The following is a 19,781-nucleotide window of genomic DNA, read 5'->3' as shown; positions in this document are numbered from 1 at the left end:
ACCCAGCTATATATTTCATCCAAACCAGGCAATACAGCTCAATTAGCTCGCATAACTGAGTGTGTTGAAGAAATAAGAGATTGGATGACCCATAACTTTCTGCTATTAAATTCTGATAAAACGGAGATTTTGCTCATCGGCCCAAAAAATAGTACACAGAAGCTCCAGCATCTCAGCCTGCATTTAGACAGTTGTTCTGTAACTACTAGTTCAACGGTAAAAGACCTGGGAGTTATTTTAGACAGCAACTTATCTTTTAAAAATCACATCAATCAAGTTACAAAAACAGCCTTCTTTCACCTTAGAAATATTTCTAAGCTAAGAAATATGTTATCTATATCTGATGCAGAGAAGCTCGTCCATGCGTTTATGACCTCTAGAATAGACTACTGTAATGCATTACTAGGTGGATGTCCTGCATCATTAATAAACAAGCTTCAGTTAGTTCAGAATGCCGCAGCAAGAGTTCTTACTAGGTCAAGAAAATACGATCATATAACCCCAATCTTATCGTCCCTACATTGGCTTCCTATTAAGTTTCGAATAGACTACAAACTACTGCTACTCACTTATAAAGCACTAAATGGTTTGGCTCCCATGTATCTATCCAGTCTTTTAACACGCTACAATCCGTCACGCTCCCTGAGATCTCAAAACTCTGGGCTTCTAGTAGTTCCTAGAATAGCAAAGTCCACTAAAGGCGGTAGAGCATATTCACATTTAGCTCCTAAACTCTGGAATAGTCTTCCTGACAGTGTTCGGGGTTCAGATACACTCTCCCAGTTTAAGTGTAGATTAAAAACATATCTTTTTTAGCAAAGCCTACACATAACACACATCACACACATCACATCACAACCTTGTGCTCCAGAATATATGATTACATGCACATTATCAACTTGTGCTGTTAATATCATGAACAGCAGCTACGCTAATTCCTCTCCACTGCTTCTCTTTCTCTCCCCATCTCGAGGCATCCTGAGGTTTGGCCAGCTCCAGTCACGTCCCACCTCGTGAAGATTATGGACCTATGGATGATCATGGAGAAGTAGATGCCGAGTGTTTAAAGGCCCTGGCATGGAGAAGCTGATGCTGGATCTATGATGATCACAAATTGTTCTGTATTGTTGAAAGATTTATGACCAAACTCTTGATGTCACCCATATGAGGATGGGTTCCCCTTTGAGTCTGGTTCCTCTCAAGGTTTCTTCCTCATATCATCTAAGGGAGTTTTTCCTTGCCACTGTCGCCACGGCTGCTCATCAGGGACAAACGCACACCATTCACCTTCACTGTTGTTTTCTGTAAAGCTGCTTTGAGACAATGTCTGTTGTGAAAAGCGCTATACAAATAAACTTGACTTGACTTGACTTGACTTGATTGTTCACACTAATCAAAGCAGCTAAAACTACTATACTGTCGGCTTCAGTATTATTGATACACTTAGTCAAATCTCCCAAAGGAAATAAGAGCTGTTTTTAAATTAAGTATAAAAATTAATAAACAGCAAAATTACAAAATGCCAAAATGATTGCCACCTCTAGCAGTTCTTTTAAGCAAAATGTAAGACTTTTAATTTGATCAGTGCATCAATAACTGTGATGTGTTTTCCAATGTTTTCTTCCTGATATGGCAGGTCAGTTACAGCAGGTCAGTTACACATATTTAGGTTGGCCAGTATGTCTGAAGCTGACAGTATTATTGCCAAGTAACAGAGCCTCTTCAGCAATGTCATAAAAGTTAATGCCATACACATCTGTACAAATTCCGAAACTCTAGCAGAGGAAGCAGAAATGTTAATATGAGAAGCCTACAGTGCTGTGTTACTGTTAAAGAGAACTGAAGTAGTGACAATAACGTGATAACTGACTTAAAGAAGGACACTCCAGTCAGCCTGCTGTTTCATGGTGAATATGAAGTACGTTTGAAGAATATTCAGCTTCGCTCGATGCTGATGCCTCCGTTTCGATTCTTCACCGTACGGCGTACATACTTATCCATAGAACTCCAAAGATGTAATGTTGTTCACCATTAATACAATTTTTTCCTATATTTGCATCAAGAACAGCTCAAACATGCATCACTGAGTTTATTATCTGTGTGCTGAGTCACACGTGAGAAAGTGAGAATAAATGGAGCTCGGCACGGAGATGCAGATCTCACTTGGGATTTCTAGTTTAACACCTGCTGTGGTTATATTTTTAACATTTCCATTCATTATTTGTCTGCCAAGCTACATGAACAAGCAAGTGTATAAACCACCATAAGGGGGCACTTGGAACATTTCCTTATTGAACTGGGTTTCTGAGTGTAGTAAATGAGCTTCTGAAAAACTGACCTGCATTTTATACTTTCACTCTTATTGTTCTTTCACATCATCAATGTGTAAAATAATCTGTGTTCCTGTCTAACCCAATGTACTGCAGTATATACAGTGTTATTCTTATTAGTTCCTGGATTTTTAGACACCCTGTAGTACATTGATAAAGATTAGAAAAGGATGTTGCTCGAGAAGTCCTTTAATCAAGGAAGACTCTTTAAGGTCATCTTGGGATTTTAGGGTTAATTGGGTTGACAGTGTAATTCTTTCAAGAATAATCTCATTATTTCAGACATATAGAAAATCTTTAATAGTGTTTCAGCCAGACTAAAGGATATGGCCTAATAGAAACTTGATACAAGAATATAAAAATGATTTGGTTTTTTTTATAAATAATGCATACAATCGTATTAATCCTACATGTCCTACATTTTCTCTGTAATAAGAAGATATTCAGTACTGTGCAGGTGTTAGGAAAAAACATTAGTCTGCATGTTTATGCTCAAAATATGACTTTTTCCAGGATCGTGATTTCGATTTGCCCTCTGTCCAGAGTTTTGCATGTTTTTCCCCGTATCCTTGTGAGTTTCATTTGGGTTTACCAGTTTCCTCCCACATCCTAAAAAAATGCTAGAGCCTGGACTCACTATTTATTTATTGTGAATGAATGTGTACGGTTTTCTGAATTGAGCTGCCATCCCATCCTGCCTTACACCTAGTGTTCATGGGACCTTCGTGACCAGGCGAAGTGGTGACTAAAGATTAATTATTCAAAATATTACTTTGCATGTCCTATTTATTGAATATTATATTATATTATATATCTGCAGTTTTTATAAACAGTAAAAAAGTTCTTAGGCTTACTGCAGTTTATTTAAAGGTTGTATATTTCACACACCACTTGTCTACTTGTCTTTGTCTCCCCCTCAACACAGACCTTTTTCCCCATTCATCATCTATCAACTGGCTCTCTTCATTTGTCTCTAGCATGAATCACACTTATTCTCTATATGTCATTACATGGGCACATAGATACGTTTTGACTCATATTCACAAAAATCTCACTTTTTTGTGTGTAAGAGAGAAAGAGAGACAGAAAATTTGTACTTACGAGAGAATAGCGGAGAGAGAGAAGAGTTCGGCTGTAAGGTAAGCCAGATACACCAGCAGAAAGACAAACAGCGGCTCAATGATGCGCACCCTCTTGGTGAAACGAGTGATGAAGGCCAGAATCACAGCAAAAATCAGTCCCACAAGCGTCCCCCCGATGCTAACGATGAGGAAGGAGGCTGAAAATAGAGAGATACTGTAGTAAACAAGTTTTATTTGGCCAAGAACCTTTTGATATTGTGAGCTATTGTGCTTGGACTTTTTTGTCATTTCAAGGCAAAGGCAAAGTATTCTAATTGAAAAAAAATCAAAAACATGCTAGTATTTTAAAACTGACTTTATAATGTGAATCTGATGAAACAAAATGGCTTGCAGGGGTAGAAACGTGTCTTAATATAAAAAATAAAGTAACTTTGTCAGAGGGCATATTTAAAATGATATAGGTATAATTGTTGCACAGCTGAAAAAATTATAAAGCTTTTTTAAAGCTAATTTATCCTAAATTTAAATTTTCTTTTTTCTCAAAATATGCATTAATCTGTATACAGACTGTTATATTCCAAACAACAAATAAGCAATGCTACCAATTAATACTTTCAAATCAATTTCAAAAGATCATGAACCTCATTATTTTTTTATTTTACTCTTTCGTAAATATATTTTTTATTTAGGATTATGTGTATATATAGTACAATTTAATTACATTCAATTAAATTCATTTTTATTTGTATAGTGCGTTTAACAATGAACATTGTCTCAAAGCAGCTTTACACAGATAATGTGGTGATTAAAAGTGAATATGTTCTTTATAAGTAAGTTTGTCCCTGATGAGCGAGCCGGTGGCGACTGTGGCAAGGAAAAAAATAAGGAAGAAACCTTGAGAGGAACCAGACTCAAGAGGGAACCCATCCTCATCTGGGTTGCACCGAATGTCCATTTGTAGCAGATATAAGATGTTGCGGGGTGCAGTGATGATGATCAGAAGCGAAAAGTAGTCCTGAGTCAATGTAGCAGACTGTTGACATTAACTACAGTCCAATCCATCCTCAAAAGCGCCTGTTCTTACTCCGGAATTTCATGGAACCACCCAATTTACCATAATGCATTAACAGTGCAACTCCTACCACATGCTGAGAGTAAAATTTGATTCATAATAGGAAACTAATAAAGGACACTGAACTCACCAACACCTTTGAAGTAGTCTGCTGTTTGGACATTTCCAGGACCCACTGCTACAAAGGAGATGTAAACCTTATACATCACCTACAAAACAGAGAGAACGCTTGAGAATAAATTATTTTCAAGAAATAATTTTAGAAATGCAGCCACATTTAGGTTAAAACACTGCTGGCTCAAAACACTGCCAATATAATTATATAATAAAGTTGTAATTAAATCCACATTTATGATGCTTTGAATATGTGTGATCTTGAGTAACAGTAAAGTAATCTTACATGTGATTATATCACACGGCCTGTATTCAAGTAGCTTAGCATCATGTATTTGCATAGTATGGCAACAGAATCTTACAGACAGATGGCTCGATTACTGCATGGATGTCAGAGTCAGATTAGTATCAGGTACTGGCTAATACTCAAAGCTAGAAAAAGTGCACAAATTGGGATCATCCTGAATTAAGAAGGCTTACTACACTTGCTATAAGTATTAATTGACTGAGTAGATAGATGGTTGGATGAGGTAGTAAATGTATGCAAAAACAAATAGAAACAGCAGCTTTTGGTAAGAAAAATGGCACTCATCAGCAGTTCTCGTGGCATGTATTCTGCAGAATAAGGTGTGCTTGTGTTCTTACATTCCTAGTCGATCTCTAAATATAAAGCTGCAGTAACAACCAAAGCTTTTCTTTTCAGGTCAGATGACCACATCCAAGAAAGACCACATGCTGAAAATAAAGCCTCAACCTGAGGCTCAGTGGCAGTGCACATGAACCCATTAAAGGCTCAGTTCCACCACAAACTGACTTAGATCCAGTATTACATTAATGCCAGCCAATCAAGTTAATAAGATCTAAATTTGGCACACTTGGCTTATGCACTTGCCACTTTTGCTCTATTGATACCGCTCCTTCTATCCACAGGAGCATGGTATTGTTTTTGCTGCAAAGATATCCTCTGTCCTCTGGTAAATATGTTTTTCACTCCTACTCTAGAAAAACAAGTGTGCTGTTTGGACATAGATTTAACCATTCATTCATTCATTTTCTCCCGCTTATCCGTAATTCGGGTCGCGGGGGCAGCAGTCTAAGCAGGCCCCAGACTTCGACTGCTGCCCAATCCTCACAGCACCGTCCCTTACGGTCCCTCCTGCAGGTGGTGAGCATAGATTTAACCAAAAAGAGCAAAATTAAAAAGCTTTGACTCATTCCTTTTCATATTGAGCTTAAAGGCTTTCCAAACAACTGCTTAACTGTATAGTGTGAAGCCCTGTAGTTCAATAGCTTAATTAAATAAATCGTAATTAGGACAGTTGTGCAAATTACAATTGCATGCTCGAAATTAGAAACCTAATAAAAAAAAGCCAGGTTACTGTTCTCATTGTAACTTTAATTTGCAATTGGGGTGCAGTAATAATCCGATAATGCTCCATCACTAAGCTGGTAATGTGGAGGTTCTCATTCCCTTTAGCTATTTGGGAATAAACCAAAGAGTTCAAAGGTCTCTGACTATAAATGCAGTAAGTTTAATAATCTCTGTAATAACTGGGTGAGCATTATTAAACATTATTGTGGAATTTTAAAAACTATGCAAGTAATGAAAGATTTTTGAGCTTTTAGGCAAAAACATTACAAATGTATTATTATTATTATTATTATTAATTTCAGGTTTATTGAAGTTAGAACTGAAAAAACTCTCTAAAAATTGTTTCCTTGTGTCACTCTGTCCATACACAAATGAAAGGATGGAGCATCCTGCACAACAGTGCATTTTAATGCAAATATTTAAACATAAAGACACTGTAGCATAAGGACCCATGACCTATCAGCTGGATGTATCAGCATTGTTTCCTAGTTGCATGGTGAATGGTGTCTTGAAGCAGAGCAATGACAGCAGATTAAGTAGGTAACAGTCAGGAATGTCAAAGGTGACACAGGGGTATTTAGTTTAGCCCTGCAGAAAGTGGTGCTTATGAAAATGAGTTTTTAGGTCAGTACAGCTTGATGGCTTTATACTGAACCCTTTGGCAGATGTAAGCTAAGCACATGCGCTGCTTGAGTCGTACCTTTAATGATTCATACCTCCTGAGGATCTTACATATTAAGCTTTTGATGAGCGTCTGCTTTTGGTATTTCTACTTTTAGTAATTCAGTTCACGTCAAAGCATGGTAAATGGTTCAATCACAAGGCACCATACTGTGTTTTAGATTAACGCAACTAGTATATATTTATGTTATGTGTATTTAGCCTATATTAAATCCAGTAGAGTACACATGATTAACTGTTTTGAGGCTGTTCGTAGAACAGACTTGGCTGTAAATAGTGCCCATGGCTACACTGATGTTTATTTGGGGAATTAGGAATTCACAGCACAAACTTGCATGGAATAAAGCTGGATTGATTTTAATGTTACTGCACCACTCTTACAGCTCTTTGTATTTCATATTGAGAGTTAACAGCAACAGATTTCAAGTGAAAATACCACACTTGAAATCAGCTTTAGATTTGTTATGTGCCTGTTTGTGTCCGGTAATGAGGGGTTAACGCATCTGAGCAGCCAACTAATCAGAGGAAATTATATTTCAATTGAATAACACAAAAGTTTTTAGCATAACACTGTAAATATACTACTACTCTCCATAGTGACACGTTGAATCTAAACCAATTTTGTAACAGTGTGTGGATTTGGTACAATATTGATTTAAGGAGCAAGAATAGAGTCAAATTAAGACCTTATGTCATCAGATAATCATATCAATAGCATTATAGCTCAGGAGTATAATCAAGCCAAAACAAGGACCGGGAGAACTTAAAGAGAGGTCCATCAATATCTGTATATTGACAAAATTGTTTTTTATTTATTATTGCTGCCTACTACAGTATATTAGAGTTGAAATTAAAAAATGAGGTGAACGGTGTAGAAGTAAGAATTTATACAACATTTGTTTAATGGACCCAAAGTTATTGGAAAGTTGGCTGCTCAGATGTTCTCAGATGAAATCTATTCTGTTAACTCTCAATATGAAATACAAAGAGCTGTAACTGTTAAATGCCAAACTGCCAAATCTTATAATAATAATGATGTTATCATTATGTTAGTTTGTCCAAGTATTTTTGGTACTTTAAAGCATGAAAAAAAAAAGTTATATTAAATATGACTTGTGACTGTGTCGCTCATAAAAGATGCATATATTTAAAACTGACTCAGTATAAAGACTCAGCTGGTTTGCTAATATTATAGATTAATAGCAGATAGATTACAGTCAGTGAAAATGTCAGGCCAAGGTCAGTAAACCAGCTCTTACAGAAGCTATTACCTTTCTTTTTTTGAGATCGCTTGTTCTTAAGCATGTCTAGCTGTCTGTGGGAGTTCACTGAACTTATTACAGACGTTAGTCACTCTATTCCCCCAGTGCGCTAGGTGTAGCAGAGTGAGAGTCTCCTCATAGCAAACACACTTACTAATCTACAAAGTGCATCTGATCTGCACTAGTCCTAGACTAGGGATGAACAGATTTGACAGCATGAATACTGAAACACTGTTTAGTATAAGATTGGATTTGATGCATTTGCTGACTCTGATCCACTCATGTATTTTGTGGCATGAATAGGGGTAAACATATACAATTAAAGATACAAATAAAGAGAACACTAGAGAAACTAAGAGAAAGATCTTTTTGAGATTTGGATAAGGATTATACGAGATGCACACAACCAGGAAATGTTTACTTTCATCCAGTCTGTAATGTAAGGTCAGATATGAAGCACAAGGAAGACATACAGGTATAATGCATGATACATTTACAGCATCCTTAGTAACTACCTGTTCAATAGCGGTAGTACACACTCATTTACTAGTGGTTTATATTTTGGAAAATAGAAGCAACTAAATGCAGAGTCTAGTATGAACCCTAGTGAAGAAACACAACATACCCAAATGTTTCTAGACACCTGAATTTACACTCATATTTGTTTTTTGAACATCCTATTCCAACCCTTTTGCCACTTGCTTATGCTTTTTTGCCCCATCAACCACAAGAACATAAGTAAGGTCAGACACTGATGTTGGGTGGGTAGGCCATGGAGTAGAGTTTGTGTTTCAGTCCATTCCAAAAGAGTCAGTGCTTTGTGCAAGTTACTGGTCATTTTACTGTTAGATATAAGTTACAGAAAACATTACAGTATAGTTAAAGAAATAGTGACACATCTAGTTACAACTACAGATAAGTTACACTTTCACTACATGTAACAGTTACCGTACAGTTACACTGTCATTACAGTTACAGCTTTAGTTGTAGTTATAACTTCAGTACAGCTGTTTATAGCTGCTCTATTATTTATCAGCTTCCACTCTATACATTCTATACACAGCTCACACACTGAAAATCTTAGATCTTAGCTTTACAAAGTTCTTGCACGAAACTAATCACATCCCCTGCTTAGTCATGACCTCCCTGACACATGCTGTGAAATCGGTGAAAACTTTAACTGTACTGTATCTGTAATTGTACCTGTAACTACGCATGTAACTATGCTGAAGCTGTAACTGTACTGAAAATTTAACTGTTCCTGTAACTCATATCTAAAACTAAAATGTATCACAAACCTGTGTGTGTCATTAAATGCAATGTAATCAAACATTAGCAGCTCAGATCTCAGCTCTGGACAAACTCCAACCTTGACAAACCATTTCTTATTGAGACTGCATTTCATGCTGGACAAAGTTTGGGTCTCTTTGTTCCAATAAAGTAAATCTCTCACTCTACAACATACAATGCTTTCAACTATGTGGCAACGGTTTTTGGAAGAACTACGAGTGTGATGGTTAGGTGTCCATGAGCTTATACTCTATCCAAGTTTAAGCTTATATACATTATAACACAAGCATTAACAGTTATGAAAAATAAAAATGATACTGTGTAGAGGTTTACAAAAAATACATTTCACACAGCAAAGTCAGTATAAAATCTGTCAGAATAAAATCTGTCAGACTGTCAGGGTTAAGGCTCTCTGACTCACCACAGTGACTGCGTCGTTGACGAGCGATTCGCCGAAGACGATGATGAAGAGCATCTCGTTAACGTGGACCTCCTCGAACACAGCGAGCACTGCGACAGGATCGACGGCTGAGATCAGAGCTCCGAACAGCAGGAACTCCATCAGTCCTGCCTCCACCTTATCATCTACACACACATAAAGTCCCAGCTATTTAATTTCTTCATCATTGTGCGGTATTAAACTGATTCGGTCCAACCTTTACACTTCTGTTTCATGTCGTCATAACTTACCAATCACTCCTGCCTGTTTCACTCCATAGAGACAGAACCCGGTACAGAAGGCATTCCACAGAGTCCCCACTACCGCATACATTAAAATGGCACCCAGGTTGTCAAAGAACAGGCGTGCAGGCATAAAATAACCAGCATCCCCTACTATCGTGGGGAGCAGGAAAAGGAAGAAGAGGCCAGGGTCTAGCTGGTAGAGCTGCTTCTTGCTTGCGAGGAGCACCACACCACCCAGGATCAGACCCAACAGAATCAGCATGCAGCTCTCTGGGACCACCGTGGTGAAGCGCTGTGAGAAGTGAAACACTAAAAGAGAGACAGGAAGAAAAAAAAAATAGGTTTCCATAAACCCATGAATGCATAAATATCAAGGATTCACACTTCAGACAAACGGTTAGAAATTGCACAGACTTTTAGAGACATTTTATAGACAAGAGCAAATGTCATATTCATATTCATATGATACCTGCTCTCAGCTCACTATTACTATTCATTTTGAGTGAGACCCTGAGCTGTATCTGTATCTATCGAATAATTTTTTCATTTAGATAAAATGGCAAAGCCTCTTCTTGATGTTTCTTCCCATATAAAAAAAAGTGCTTGTATAAAACTGAATTTAATAAAACAGGTTGAATAACCATTTATTCGTGAGCTCACGGGGCTTAATGAGGTTAAGGTGCGCTCGACAAACATTGTTTAAATTGACTCATATACAAGAATAAACTGTTTAATTCAATTTCCGAAGCACCCAGAAAAAGTCATTTAAGCTTGCACACTAACAAAGTTACAGAAGGGGCTTTATGCTTAGTTTGATTTCACATTGAAACACATTAACCAGTGAGCTGACAATGTTACTTAAGAAGAACATGCAGTGATGCATGTAGTGGAACTAAAAACTAATTATAAACTAATTTACGCTGTTCTGTGCAGTGTCAGAGGTGGTGTTTATCAAACAAAAGTCTTTAGAAAGAGCGAGAAAGTTTGAGCATGAAATGACTGCAGTCATGAGCATAAACTCAGCTGAATATTATTGTACAATATGCAAGAAATTAAACTCAGAGGCATTAATGATAAACCTATGGGTGGTGTTTTGTGGAGTTACAGTCAAAGCTGTAAAAAAGAAAAAAAAAAACAGCATCCCAGCATGTAGTTTTTCTATAGCAGTTTGCCAACAATTATTGATGTCTTATTAATTAAAGAACAACACAGCATACTCTTTATGTTCCAATTCACTCCGTGAGGTGAGGAGGCCTGGGGTGCAGTCAGCATTCATCCCAAGTGTTCACTAGGGTTGAGGTCAGAGCTCTATAGGAGGCCATTCAAGGTGGTCCACTTCAGCCCATGCAAACAGACACAATGAGCAAACACAGCTTTGGGGCTCATAAGTGAAGGGAAAACTTAATGCTACCACATCCAAAGGCATCCTATATAACTGTGTGCCTCGTATTTTGTGTTAAAAGTTAAAGAAAGAACCACATATGGCTGGAAAAGTCAGGTGCCTCAATACCTTTGTCCTTATAATTTATGTGTGAGTGTGCAAGCAAAAAAAAAAGTAACTTGAAAGAACAACACTACTTTTTTTTTTTGCTTGCACACTCACACATAAATTATAAGGACAAAGGTATTGAGGCACCTGACTTTTCCAGCCATATGTGGTTCTTTCTTTAACTTTTGAACTTTACACTAATGAACTTTACACAGGCTTTAACGAAAGACAACGGGTGAAATATGTTGCGCTTCCTTTAGGAGCATAGCGGTATTTTGGGAATAGCCTGCCACTGCATTTTTACGCTATTACTGCGTGTGTTCAAGACTGAGGATTATGTCCTTATTATTTTCTGATGCTCATTTTTAAGTTTCTTTGACTAACCCGTAACGCTGTTGCCAAGAAAAATAAAAAAGCACGAGTTTTGGAAACCTGTCTGTGCTTATATGATTTCTGTTGCAACTGGAGTTAGTGAGCTCTCCCTTCACCCAGACTCAACGCGCTACAACGGCTTGTATCTAAACAGTAGCCTACCAAGAAAGTAATTGTTTACGGTCTTCCTCCTTCCTTTCACAACTATTTCTCTCTGGAGTTTATCTTTTGGCATCGTCGTGCGTTTAAAAATCACCCGGTGAAAGTTTTTCTCCCGAAGCCGTGCAGCTCAGAACACAGGTGAAGTGCGTTTTTTCGTTTCCGTTCGGAAATGCCATTGGTCTAATGTTATGTTGCTCAGTTTTTTGGCTTGAAGTTTGTGAAACCGGGAAAAACCCAGGAAAAATTAATAAATTAGCCGCTTCATTGTTTAAGCTGCGGGGTTCAAAGCGTAGGAAAAAAGTAGCGAATAGTCCGAAAAAAAAAACGGTATATACAGTATATCGATCAGGCATAATTTTATGACCTGTTAGTAGGTGGGATCTATTAGGCAGCAAGTGAACATTTTGTCCTCAAAAATGGGCAAGTGCAACCATTTGAGCGAGTTTGACAGGGCTTGTAATGGCTAGACGACTGGGTCTGAGCATCTCCAAAACTGCAGCTCTTGTTGAATGTTCCCAGTCTGCAGTGGTTAGTATCTCTAAAAAAAAAAAACAGCAGCAGTGCCATGGGCAGCACCTGCCCATAATATTCATATGTGCTTTTTATCACATCCTGTTCCACATTTAGTCCCCATTTACCTTTATAATAAACTTTACTCTTGTAAAAAGATGCTGCACTAGAATTTGAAGTGTGCTTGGGAAGATTTGTGCTCAATCAGCCACAAGGCTGTTAGTAAAAGTATTGGAAGTGGTGAGGTCAGAAGGCCTGGTTTGCAGTCAGCATTCCAATTCATCCCAAAGATGTTCAATAGGTCAGAGCTTTATATCAAGCCACTCAAGATCTTCCACTCCAAACCATGTAAAGCATATCCTCAAGGAGCATATTGTGGGTGAAAATGTCGGGTGTCCCAATACTTTATCTATAAAGTGTGAGCACACAAGCAGTATAAGAAAATAGCTTTGTTAAACGTCTATATGTACTATAATTATATTCAGATCAGGCACTACAAACCTCTGCTATTAAGAGAAACTGCCACACACACACATTACACATTAAAACAAGAGGAACCCAGGGGTACGTTGAATTCACTGAGGCAAGTGACCGATTTGGGAAATGCAGTAATTTGCTCTAAAGACAAGTCCAATTTGTAACTAAGTGCCAGGTATTGTAATCTGAAACTCCCTAAAGCAGTTCGAATTTTACAGAGTGAAACCGATCTGGTGTGGAAACTCTTTACATGGATAGTATAACAAATGACCATGTGACGTGATGATCTACAGGTTGTCCCCTCGCCGAACAGAGAGCGAGAGATAAGAAAAAAAGAGTGAGAGAGAAAAAGGATTAGGAAGCAATGTGCCGAGAGGAGCAGGAGGGTAATAGAAGCATCTAATGGCAGTAATTATTCATGTTTTTTATGGACAGAGAGATCAGAGCACGACACACACAAACACGCCTACACCAGGGACACATCAATCAGCCCTGTATTGTGAGTCATTCATCAGAGCACAGGAAAACACTCTCTCTCTCTCTCTCTCTCTCTCTCTCTCTCTCTCTCTCTCTCTCACTCACTCACTTGCACATACAACAAACTGTACTTTCATTCCCATCCTTAAAATACATACACAAACGTACAATCCTCTAACGAACAAATGTGTAGATTTAAAAGTCAATGTTTTCTAAGTTTTGTTGATGCTCTCAATTTATAGAGAAAGAGAAAGGCAATTTCTATCCATCACATCCAGCCCCTACTATTCTTTCACAAACAGTCCCAGGCTTTTAGATTGCAATTGTTCTGGAGCAGACGGACCATTAAAGCTCAGTGTCTGCTTCCTCCAATCAGATAAGAGCCATAGTGCTGTAAACTGCTAGGTCATAATTAAATACTCTATTAAGTAAACCGTGACCCTTTATCATCGCACAAGAACAGGGCATGCTGGCAAGACGTGATATATCACATATAAAACGCTCTAATACAAATACGCCTGGCTTTCCTAATGGAGGTGAATGTACGGAAATTAACACGTCCTGCAAAAGGATTTGCCAAGTCAAATAGCCTAGGGTAACTAACCATCTTGGTTTACTAATAAAAAGATGTGCAAAATCACCTTCATGCCTTTTTAGCACCGCTTCAGAGATTAGCCGAATGATTTACAGAAGCAAACACATTAATCCCTATAACAAATAAAGCTATCCATTTCAGGTTACAGCGACAGAAACAAATTGCAAGATGCAATTTTTGATGTATTATAGGTTAAGAGTTAAGAATATACAACTTTAAAGCACATATTATCAACACTTAATGAACATTGAATATTTTTTTCCCATTTCTGTAAGAAGGTCTCAAATTTAATAGGGAAGGGATTCTCTTAGGGGATGCTGTTGCTTGGAACAGATACGTCATCAGTCCTGCGAGGAAGCAGGAACAGTAAATATTGACCTTGGTTTTTGTTTAAAATAATTGCCATAATGAACTGAGAATCTTGTGGCACTTCACAGGTCATTTATAATAGAGACTACTTCAGTAAAGTGAAATAGGTGTCCACAAAAGTGTCCACGTGTCACAGCCGTGTTATGACAGTAATGAGACATATCTTAGTTCTTGGGTTTAATGACACATCATTGCCCGCTGTAGCAGAGATGAGCCAGAGAAGGAACTACAAGCAGTGTGAACAGATGCATTCTCAATCCAAAAGTATCCTGGTCATCTAACCATGCCTCAAAAACACATACCGTAATTTCTTATATTTTAATTTTTAACATAAATAAGCCGCACCTGTCTACACTAATGTACTTTACACAGGCTTTAACAAAAGACACGTTACACACGGTGTAATGGGTGAAATATGTTGCGCTTCCTTTAGGAGCATAGCGGTATTTTGGGAATAGCCTGGCACTGCATTCTTCCGGTAATACTGCGTGTGTGTAAGACTGAGGATTATGTCCTTATTATTTTCTGATGCTCATTTCTAAGTTTCTTTGACTAACCCGTAACGCTGTTGCCAAGAAAAATAAAAAAGCACGAGTTTTGGAAACCTGTCTGTGCTTATATGATTTCTGTTGCAACTGGAGTTAGCGAGCTCTCCCTTCACCCAGACTCAACGCGCTACAACGGCTTGTATCTAAACAGTAGCCTACCAAGAAAGTCATTGTTCACTGTCTTCCTCCTTCCTTTCACAACAATTTCTCTCTGGAGTTTATCTTTTGGCATCGTTGTGCGTTAAAAAATCACCCGATGGAAGTTTTTTCTCCCGAAGCCGTGCAGCTCAGAACACAGGTGGGGTGCGTTTTTTCGTTTCCGTTCGGAAATTTCATTGGTCTAATGTTATGGGGTTCAGTTTTTTGGCTTGAAGTTTGTGAAACCGGGAAAAACCCAGGAAAAATTAATAAATTAGCCGCTTCGTTGTTTAAGCCGCGGGGTTCAAAACGTGGGGAAAAAAGTAGCGGCTTATAGTCCGATATAAATAAGGTAAGCATTTATTAACTCTGACCTCATTATTAATGCAAGATGCTAATTATTGCAAAACTTTAAGATACAATGAAAAAGAAGACTAATAGAAAAAAAAGGGTTAGGGTTAGGGTTAGGGTTAGATAGGGTTACAGATATGCCCATTTTAGAAGCAATCCTTTATTATCAAATGTGACAAAATGACCAAATATTATAGTATATTAAATATTATAGTATTTGAAAAAACTGAAAAACTAAAACTCATTTACTCATTTTAACTGCTTTCTGACCAGATGTTGTACCCTATTGGTTGTAATATTTAGTCAGTAACCAAGCCAAACACATTTTCTTCTTGACATACTGTATCTGTTCTAACTACTGTATATACAATGATCATCAGCATAACTTTATGATCACCTGCCTAATATTGTGTTGGTCCCCTTTTTCTGCCAAAACAGTTGGCTGTCGAGCATTAACAACATTAACTTCTTCAGGATTTGAGATACAGGAGCTCGTCTGTTGGATCGGACCAGACGGAACCAGCCTTCGCTCCCCACGTGCGTTAACCACTATTCCTTCCTTGAAAGACTTTTGATAGATAGTGGCTGATGCAGATCATGAACATCCCACAAGAACTGCAGTTTTGGAGATGCTCTGACTCAGTCTTCTAGCCATCAAAATTTGGCTCTTGTCAAACTCACTCAGGTCCTAAAGTTTGCCCATTTTTCCTACTTCTAACACATTAACTCTATTAATTATTATAACTGCAAAAGTTAATTAAATCTGAAATAGGATGTTCAAAAAGCACATACAGCTCTGGCGGTCAGGTGTCCACATACCACTGGCCGTATTGTGTAGGTGCATAGATATGATAAATGTTTAACATGGTGCATACAAACTCATGCCCTTATCTGTTTGAGTATTCATCCCTGATAATCAGGAGGGAACATGAGGGGAACATGCAGGTGCTTTAGGTATTACTATTCTGTAGCCTGCTTTTCTAAGACAAATATTCACAGTGAATTTTGATGCGGTTGCCTGTGGAAATGAATTCTGCATAGAGAGAGAGAGAGAGAGAGAAAGAGAGAGAGAGAGAGAGAGAGAGAGAGAGAGAGAGAGAGAGAGAGAGAGAGAGAGAGAGAAAGAGAAAGAGAGAGGGGTCGAAAATAGAAAATGTTTCTGCTGGCTTGTGGAAACCGAGTGGGCTGTACGCCCAACACTCCCACGCTAACAACACACTGCTCAACAGTAACACAATGGCAAATTAGCAATGGAGTTAAGGTAAAAAGCAGGTGATGGGTGAATGAGTGCAATCACATGGATTGGTGTTGTTTATTTTTACTCATTTTACAACAGTAAAGAAAAAGACAGACGGTGTCTATCATCATGCATCTGCAGCAATCTGCTGATGGCTTTTTTCACCGCCAATATCCTTCTGTTCCTGTATGACGCATAAAGAGAAGATTAAAGCTATAGTCGGACATGTCTGATGTGCCACCTTGTACCTGCTTTTGGGAGCATTGATGTGTGGTGTGTACACAAGAGGGGATGGTGTGATCAATCAGACGAGCACCTCCATTTCCATTTGGAGGTCCATTTTGGAACAAGTGACTATGAACCAGTGGAGGTAAGCTCTTTCAGTATAGGAAAACAAGCCAAGAAAGCTGGCGTCCAGCACAGCTTTATCATTTTGGGGAATATTTTTAGCTTTAGAACACCTACCACACCTGGTCACTGACTGTAGAGCCTAAGCAGGTGTGCTTGAACAGGAAATGCACCAAACTGGACTCTGTAACTTTTATACAAATAAAAGCCTATTCTTTTTGGAACTAAATTCTGAACTTGTTAAAAACATCATACGCACTCATGTGCAAACACAGGCAGCTGCATAGCTCCAGTACTGTTTGGTGAATTCCAGCATAGTGACCAACTAATGAAGGGGTTTAAAAGAAGGGTTGTGCAGGAAATGTCATACAGAAAGAGCTCCACCTCTGGACTGTTGATTATGCAGTAAGCAGTACTTGAGAGAAAGAATCATTCTTTTTTTCTGCAGTTTTCTTTGGCTGATTTGGTATAAATGATTTCAATGCTAGTAAACCAAACAAAGATGGCCAGTCTTTCTGATGATGCCACAGCCATCTGTGCTCAGGAGTCCAAGAGAGCAGAACTGGCTGTGCTCTCTTTTTGTGGGGAGGATAGAGCGCTCTTTTTAACCTATTAATTACACAGACATAGGTCTTTAATGGGTGTCTAAGAGCTCATGTACAGGGAAGAGGGTGGACAGTGCTGTACTCCAAGTGTGTTATGCCACTTTGTGTTGTAGAATGTGCAGCAGATCAGAAAAACGTGTTTGGCTTGCTTTAAGAATCTTGGAGGAAGCACATCAACCCTTAGTAGCTGTTGAATAATAAGGGGAAATAAATAAATAAATATATATATATACTGTCTCTTTGAGCCTGTGCAAAACTCTATCTTGTTTATGTTTATAGTTTAATATACACTCATGTTGTTTACATGCGTCAATAGGATTAGTAGAGTGGCTGGACTGCAATTGTGATCATAATTATTTCCAACTAGTTCCGTCCTTGTAAAATGTTTAGCAACTGTATTTTATCTATTGCTTTTTTTGCACTGAAAAGCCAACACAACATTATTGTGTTAGTATAATAAAGATTCATACCTTTATAACTGGAAATATTTGATGAAGCTAATCTAATCTCAACAAGCCTCACCAGTAAAACACATAATCCAAATTGGTCAATAAATGAGACACTAAAACTAATCTATTTTATTAACTTATTTATCGAACAGTAAAAAAATAAATTAAAAAAAAAAAAAAATTTTGTTTTCATTTTGGACACTGTCTAAACATTGAATATTTGTGGGTTTTCCAACTTTCACACTTTCCTGTGTAATTACCGGTTTGCCATCTGCCACTATAAGTCTTACTCAGTCCCACTGGAATTTCTTGTACAAATGGACACCTTTTTTACAGGTCCACAAATCCTTGTGCCTATAAAGGTCTTTGCTGACTGAGCGAGACTGATTGAAGTAAAATAGAAGTGCATCATTGTGTGCTCGTTTTTGTGCCAAGGAACGAGGTGCACTTAATCCAGGTTCTGATATGTTACCTAAAGAAACAGGAAGCTTCCATTAAAGTGGTTACTGACCTTTGGACCAAAAGTAGCCATCTCCTGCTTTACTCTGTATAATGCGTAATGCTACACTAGTAAAAGTAACCTTGCTTTGAAAAATGCAACATAAACCCAAGCGATCAGGTTAATCGGTATACCTGTCATAGTAATGTACTTAATGATACTGAATGTTCCCTCTAACTTGGCTATCAGTATTTAGCAACTACGAGGTGTGTTTCTAGCTATATGTGATATAAACTAACTAAATGGATCTCTAAGAATGGAGGATTTTAAAAAATTGATTTGTTACCATGGTGCAGTCTTTTTTTGCTGATGGCTCACTTGTACTGTGCATCCATCAGCACCAAGTGGGATGCAGCAGACCACCATGAAGTTTTATTTGCTGGTTTATTCTCAGCACAACAGTAACAGTGACACAGTAGATTGTACAATACCAGTCAAGTTGAACTATGGATTCAGTTGTGTGAGTTTTCAAAAGCCTTAATGCACTGCTGAGTCAAAAACAGTCCGTCAAACAAAAATATCCAGCACTCCTACGGTCAGAAATTGACACTAATGAAGGGTTAAAGCACAATTAACACAAATTCATCCATAAAACACCTACACTAACTGTTGCTGTGTCTAAAAACTGACCAGTAATTCAACATAGGGTTAAATATAATATATTAACCATCTGGTCAGTGACAATAGACAAACTATACTCATATTTTTCTAGATTCTTGTCCCTGTCTATTGGGTCCTTAAGTAAAATCCTTAGCCCTCAATCCTTATCCAATTATTTTAGTTGTAAATAAATAAGTACATTTTACAGGCAAATTAGCAAATGTATATGATAAAGTACATTTTGCTCTCTCACAGGTTTTACTGACTGATATCAAACCACTGGAATTTCAGGCCTTCATTTGTTCAGTTAAATTTGAAGTCAGTTTGAAAGAAACTGTTTTCCAAATAAATAAATGGAAATGGAAACTGTGAGCCGATGCCAGTGATGTTTAAGCACCTGATTGATCATTGCAAGACAAGGCTATGTATGTATTTACATTATATCACAAAAGTGAGTACACCCCTCACATTTCAGCAACCATTTTAGTGTATCTTCAAAAGGGACAATACTATAGAAATGAAACTTGGATATATTTTAAAATAGTCAATATGCAGCTTGTATAGCAGTATAGTTTTACTGTCCTCTAAAAATAACTCAACAGCCATTATTGTCAATTTAGCTGGCAAAAAAAGTGAGTTAAAGTGGTGTACTTTAACTCACTTTATAC

General features: G+C 37.8%; 1 protein-coding gene across 1 annotated transcript in view; it reads right to left on the bottom strand.

Annotated features, from left to right (window-relative positions):
- The window catches only part of slc9a5 (solute carrier family 9 member A5), a 40,645-nt gene that overhangs the window by 19,358 nt on the left and 1,506 nt on the right, over positions 1-19,781 (bottom strand). Inside the window, 4 exon segments of the mRNA XM_083550223.1 lie at positions 3,432-3,609; positions 4,615-4,693; positions 9,625-9,788; positions 9,894-10,196. Of these exon segments, the coding sequence (XP_083406349.1) occupies positions 3,432-3,609; positions 4,615-4,693; positions 9,625-9,788; positions 9,894-10,196 (724 nt within the window).

This window comes from Silurus aristotelis, assembly GCF_946808225.1.
Source record: "Silurus aristotelis genome assembly, chromosome: 9".
In the NCBI taxonomy this organism is placed as follows: domain Eukaryota; kingdom Metazoa; phylum Chordata; class Actinopteri; order Siluriformes; family Siluridae; genus Silurus; species Silurus aristotelis.
The sequence above is the reverse complement of the archived record's forward strand: the minus strand, read 5'-3'. Positions and strand labels throughout refer to the sequence as shown.